The sequence below is a fragment of the Miscanthus floridulus genome, chromosome 10, assembly GCF_019320115.1.
Source record: "Miscanthus floridulus cultivar M001 chromosome 10, ASM1932011v1, whole genome shotgun sequence".
In the NCBI taxonomy this organism is placed as follows: Eukaryota; Viridiplantae; Streptophyta; class Magnoliopsida; order Poales; family Poaceae; genus Miscanthus; species Miscanthus floridulus.
Window position 1 is genome coordinate 141,535,790 of NC_089589.1, and position 6,926 is coordinate 141,542,715.

At 53.4% G+C, this 6,926-nt stretch overlaps 1 protein-coding gene across 1 annotated transcript; it reads left to right on the forward strand.

The window, feature by feature from the left end:
- The first annotated feature begins 1,256 nt into the window (after positions 1-1,256).
- On the forward strand, positions 1,257-5,361 carry LOC136487382 (pollen-specific leucine-rich repeat extensin-like protein 3). Its single transcript, XM_066484542.1, has one exon. It carries the CDS (start codon positions 1,282-1,284, stop codon positions 4,996-4,998), a length of 3,717 nt encoding a protein of 1,238 aa, XP_066340639.1. The 5' UTR covers positions 1,257-1,281; the 3' UTR covers positions 4,999-5,361.
- The last annotated feature ends 1,565 nt before the right edge of the window (positions 5,362-6,926 follow it).

Genomic DNA, 6,926 nt, shown 5'->3' on the forward strand with positions numbered 1-6,926 from the left:
TATATAACTACTACCCTGTAGCTGGCTATAAAATAACTTATTATGTAGCCACTTTAAGTTACGATAATTACTATGTTAATTTATGAAATTATAGCAACTCCTTACTAAGTGGTTTACTATAACGTTATGGTAAATATCCCCATGTGTCATAGTAACCCAACTATCGTAAATATGTATTGACATTATCGTAAATTAGTATATAAAATTATCGTAAATGGAGGTGACTACAGAATAACTTATTTTGTAGCTGGCTAATATACTCTCCATATATATATATATATATATATATATATATATATATATATATATATATATATATATATATATATATATATATATATATATATATATATATATATATATATAATCAGGTGCGAAGCTACATATGTAGTTGTGGATACAGATGCACCCCCGCAAAATATAAATTCAGTGATGATACCTAAATTTTCATCTTATATGTACTTTATAGTTTATATACACTCTACGTCCATACACTCATAAGGCTGTTGTGCCCTACTCTAAATCTCTAATGTGCTCTAGCTAGCTTCTCCACTGTATAAAATGCTAGTGGTTCTAGTCTTCACGGCCTTGATGAGGCGGGGAGACGAAGGAAAGGACATGAGCATGCCCCCAATTGTGTCTATTACATTAATTAAAAATAAAAAAGAGAATATATAATTTAATATAAGTATTTTTTTTATTAGTAATATGTATTAGACAATAGCAATCTCTTAAAGTTCTAGCCCGTGTGAGAGCACGAGTTGATAGACTAGTGTCCTCAACTAAAAATGGGCTAGAAATTAAGGTGAAACAAAGTTGAGGTAAATTTACAAATCTTTTTCACGTTTGCCAACAGTTTTTGCACAAACAGCCATGCATGCCAGTTCAAGCTTTCACTGGCAAGTCACGGTACCATGCATGTATATTTTGGGCTTGCACGAGGACCAGCACGACCGCTCGCACGCATCCATGCATGCAAGGGCAGACCCTGAAAGACGGGGCCGACCAGAGCGGCAGCTCCACCGAGCGCGGCCCGGCACCCTGCTCCTCCTTCCTCTCCTGTCGTCGTCCTCGTCCGTCCGTCCCTGGACAGGCGCAGCAGGCCGCGAATGCCGCGGAGCCAGCAACCGGCCGCCACCGTCCACCACCACCACCGGCCTCACGCTCACCGCACGCATGCAACCGTAGGCTGTTACCGCCCCCCGGCCTCCATAAAGCACCACGGCGACGGGGGGTGTCAACCTCAGTGTGCACGTCCGGCCACCGCTCGCTCCCTCCCTCATGGACCCTCCTCTGCGGCTCCTGCCCGACGGGCGCCTCATGGCGGCGCTGCTCCTCCTGGCCGCCTGCCTGTCCGCGTGCAGCGTGCAGGCGGTGACGAGCGCGGAGGCCTCGTACATCGCGCACCGCCAGCTGCTGGCCATGAAGGAGGCCGGCGGCGGCGAGGCCGGCGACCTGCCGGCGGACTTCGAGTTTGACGACCGCCTCGGCGCCGGCGCGGGCACCTTCGCGAACCCGCGCCTCCGCCGCGCGTACATCGCGCTGCAGGCCTGGAAACGAGCCTTCTACTCCGACCCCAAGGGCTACACCGCCAACTGGGTCGGCAGCGACGTGTGCAAGTACAACGGCGTCATCTGCGTGGAGGCGCTGGACGACCCCAAGATCATGGTGGTGGCCGGGATCGACCTCAACGGCGCCGACATCGCCGGGTACCTTCCCCCCGAGCTCGGCCTGCTCACCGACCTCGCCTTCTTCCACATCAACACCAACCGCTTCTGCGGCATCATCCCCAAGAGCATGTCGCGGCTGTCGCTGCTGCACGAGTTCGACGTCAGCAACAACCGCTTCGTCGGCGCCTTCCCCTACGTCTGCCTCGAGATGGTGTCGCTCAAGTACCTCGACCTCCGGTTCAACGACTTCGAGGGCGAGCTGCCGCCGGCGCTCTTCGACAAGGACCTCGACTCCATCTTCGTCAACACCAACCGGTTCGTGGGGTACATACCGGAGAACCTCGGCAACTCCACGGCGTCGGTCATCGTCTTCGCCAACAACGCCTTCGTCGGCTGCATCCCCAAGAGCATCGGCCGCATGGTGAAAACGCTGGACGAGATCATCTTCCTCAACAACAAGCTCGACGGGTGCCTGCCGCTGGAGATGGGACTGCTGGTGAACACCACCGTCATCGACGTCAGCGGGAACATGCTTGTCGGCACCATCCCCGAGCAGCTGTCCAACATCGCCAAGCTGGAGCAGCTCGACGTGTCCCGGAACGTCTTCACGGGCATCGTGCACGAGTCCATCTGCGAGCTCCCGGCGCTCGTCAACTTCAGCTTCGCCTTCAACTTCTTCAACTCGGAGGCCGCCGTGTGCATGCCGTCCGACAAGGCGCTCGTCAACTTCGACGACAGGGACAACTGCCTCGGCGCGCTGCGCCCGGCGCAGAAGACCGCGCTGCAGTGCGCCCCCGTGCTCGCGCGCCCCGTCGACTGCAGCAAGCATGTGTGCGCTGGGTACCCGACGCCCGGAGGAGGGCCGCCGTCGTCGGTGCCAGGGAAGCCGCCATCGGTACCCGGGAAGCCGTCAGTGCCAGGGAAACCTGCTGTGCCTGCGCCCATGCCGTCCCCGCATACACCGCCGGATGTATCGCCAGAGCCGCTTCCAGAGCCATCGCCGGTGCCTGCACCCATGCCGATGCCGACCCCTAAGTCACCGCCGGCGGACGATTATGTACCAACACCACCTGTACCCTCGAAGTCACCGCCAGCGACCTCGCCGCCGGCAGCACAAGGTGCTCCACCGCCTCCAAAGTCAGCCTGGCTCCCAGGGACACCGGAGCGGCCCAAGGTGCCACCGCCTCAGGTGCAACCTCCTCCAGCTGCCTCCTCCCCGCCTCCGGCACCGGTGAAGTCGCCTCCTCCGCCGGCACCAGTGGCATCACCACCGCCACCTGCAAAGACTCCTTCTCCACCGGCCCCTGTTGCTTCACCACCACCACCTGTGAAGTCTCCCCCACCACCAGCACCAGTGAGCTCTCCACCACCTCCCGTCAAATCACCTCCTCCGCCGGCACCAGTGGCCTCACCACCACCACCCGTGAAATCACCTCCCCCACCAGCGCCGGTGGCATCACCTCCGCCGCCTGTGAAATCACCTCCTCCGCCGGCACCAGTGGCCTCTCCACCTCCACCGGTGAAATCTCCACCACCGCCGGCTCCCGTGAGCAAACCTCCTCCTCCGGTGAAGTCCCCACCACCACCAGCTCCGGCGAAATCAACCCCACCTCCAGAGGAATACCCAACACCACCTACTCCGGTGAAGTCATCGCCGCCTCCGGAGAAGTCTCTACCTCCACCCACTCCGACTACCTCTCCACCAGAAAAAGAGAAGCCTACTCCTCCATCAACTCCGTCTAAGCCACCTTCAACTCCAGAGAAGCCTACTCCACCATCAACTCCATCTAAGTCACCTTCAACTCCAGAGAAGCCTACTCCACCATCAACTCCATCTAAGCCACCTTCAACTCCAGAGAAGCCTACTCCTCCATCAACTCCGTCTAAGCCACCTTCAACTCCAGAGAAGCCACAACCGCCACCGTCTCCAGTTGAGACACTACCTCCTCCATCAAAGTATTCTCCACCTCCAGCACCAGTGAGCTCACCACCGCCTACACCTAAGTCATCACCTCCACCAGCTCCTGTAAGCTCACCGCCTCCAGTGAAGTCTTCTCCACCTCCAGCACCAGTGAGCTCACCACCGCCTATACCTAAGTCATCACCTCCACCAGCTCCTGTAAGCTCACCACCTCCAGTAGAGAAGACTACTCCACCACCAGCACCAGTCAACTCACCACCTCCGGTCGTAAAGTCTTCTCCACCACCAGCACCGGTTAGCTCGCCACCAATGACGCCTAAGTCATCAGGCCCACCGGCACACGTGAGCTCACCACCTGAAGAGGAGGAGTCATCCCCACCACCGGCACCGGTCAGCTCACCATCACCGCCGGCAACAGTTAGCTCACCACCGGCGACGCCTAAGTTGACACCTCCACCAGTTGTTGTGAGCTCACCACCTCCAGAGGTGAAGTCTTCTCCACCGCCGGCACCAGTCAGCTCACCACCACCAACGCCTAAGTCGTCACCTCCACCTGCTCCTGTGAGCTCACCACCTCCAGTAGTAAAGTCTTCACCACCACCAGCACCAGTCAGCTTACCGCCGCCGGCGCCTAAGTCGTCACCTCCTCCTGCTCCTGTGAGCTCGCCGCCTCCAGTGGTAAAGTCCTCTCCACCACCGGCACCAGTCAGCTCACCACCACCAGCACCTAAGTCGTCACCTCCACCTGCTCCTGTGAGCACGCCGCCTCCAGAAGTGAAGCCACCACCAGCGCCAATTAGCTCACCACCGCCAGCGCCTAAGTCGTCACCTCCACCTGCTCCTGCGAGCTCACCACCTCCAGTGGTGAAGTCTTCTCCACCACCGGCACCAGTCAGCTCACCACCTCCTCAGGTCAAGTCGCCACCTCCACCTGCCCCTGTGAGCTCGCCTCCTCCCCCTGTGAAGTCTCCACCACCACCGGCACCGGTCAGCTCACCGCCGCCTCCAGTGAAGTCACCACCACCACCGGCACCAGTCAGCTCACCACCACCTCCAGTGAAGTCACCGCCACCTCCAGCACCAGTGAGCTCGCCACCACCCCCAGTGAAGTCACCACCACCACCGGCACCGGTCAGCTCTCCACCACCCCCAGTACAATCTCCTCCTCCGCCGGCACCGGTTAGCTCTCCTCCGCCGGCACCAGTGAAGCCGCCATCGCTACCACCACCGGCCCCAGTAAGCTCACCTCCTCCGGCGGTCACCCCTGCCCCACCGAAGAAAGAAGAATCAACACCAGCACCACCGGCAGAATCCCTACCTCCACCTTCATTCAACGACATCATCCTTCCACCTATCATGGCCAACAAGTACGCATCTCCGCCTCCCCCTCAGTTCCAAGGGTATTAAGCGCCACTGAGAGATGGTTGACGAAGAGTGAATGAAGCAGTATATAAGGTCACGTGCGCAGACAAACAGCAACATGTACACTGCAAGCGTGTGTGAAATTGTTTATTTTTTTGCATGTGCACGCGATGTTCGAATGTGTGCATGTGTGAACTAACTACATGAGGCGAGACAAGGTGTAAGAGACATGCCATGGGAGTGTGATTTTTGTGCCTTCTGTATCGCTTTAATTTTTTTTCTTATATATAGAAAAGGAAATGTTTTCCTTAAAAAATGGAGTACAAGAGATGACGGAACAAAGTTAAGGGATTATTATGAACTGCTTTTGTCCCTGTTATTGATATACTATTAAAATGGTTATGGTCATATATGATGAATACTTCTTGCAGTTCCATTTAATTTGTCATCCATGTGAATTATTGAGTTCTCACATACCCGTTCGGCTTACCTTATATCCGGCTTGTTCGACTTCTTTTTTCAACCGGAAAAGTGTTTTTCTCTTACAACATTTCAGCCAGAACAGTGTTTTTCAACCACTTTCAGACAAGTTTCAGCAAGCCGAACGGGGCCAATACATGTGTTTTGAATCATTTGTCCTGAAAGTGATTATGCTATATTTAAATTTAACTCAGTGTTTCTCTTGATCAACACAAATCGAAATTAGTGGGTGGCCACGCATAGGGTCTGTAATTTCAGAGTGCATGTACTCTTCTTTCTGTCACTACTACTTGTGCTCTATAGACATCAAATTGGACTGTTTGTTTAGACTCTACTGTTGTCACTTTATTATGTTTTATAATTTCTATTCATGTGCACTTATTTTTATTTGTTTCTATTCTCACTTAATACTATTATTTAGACTAAAATGCCACTTTCTATCAACAATATATGGTTATGCCATTCACTCTTATTTTCCCTTTTATAGTGCTGCAATCTTGATCAAGATTTTCAAGCTACACGCAACTTTTATTTGACACCGAGCAAATTTTTCCATTTTCTTTATTACCATTTACATAAAATGTTCATTTCAAATGTTAATTGTATGTATACCATGCTCAATGAACTTTCCCGTAGCTCTTACTCTTCCTTACCCCATGTTCGGTTGCTGTCGAGCGTGGAGGTGGTATTAGGTAGCGTTTGCTTCGGGAGAGGAATAAGGATAAAGTGGGATATCTGAATTTGCCCTAGTGTTTGACATTGTGGACGGTCATACCCGGAAAGTAATATTCCCTCAGATTCAGGGACAACCCCGTCCTAGAGTTCGAGGGATACGCTCATCCTCTTTTGACACTGGGTTGTTCCATCTGTGCATCCTTCTCTTCCTCGTCTGCCCCCATCAAGCTCCTGATGATGCTCTTGTAAGGAGTAGCGTCCACCAGCGGTGGCTCAGTACTCTGCTTGCTCAACTTTAGTCGTGCCTCCATGGGAACCTGACTGGGATTGCACCCGGCCATGTCGCTTCTCACGAGGAGCTTAACAGTGTAGGCTCCTTATTGAGCAAGATCCCACTCGTGCCCTACTTCACTTCAATGCCGAGGTAGTAGTGAAGCAGAATGAGATTGCTCATCTTGAACGTGGCTGCCATCACTTTCTTGAATAGCCTGAAATCATCGCACCTGGTGTCGGTGATCACTAGATCATCGATGTACACACCGACCACCAGCTGTGTGTCGCCTGATGTAGATGGTGTACTTCGACATACTACTGCTGAACCCAAGCGACACCAACATGTCATCCAGCTTCACGTTCCAGCCTTCTATAGCTTGAGCATCTTGTGCTCCTTCCTTGCGATGAAACATACTGTCGTCTGCTCCATGTACACCTCCTCCTATTTGTCGCCGTTCAGGAATGCAAACTTGGCGTCCATGTGGTACACCTACCACCCTTCATGAACCGCAAGGGCGATGAGCAAGCGCACCGAGTCTAGCCGC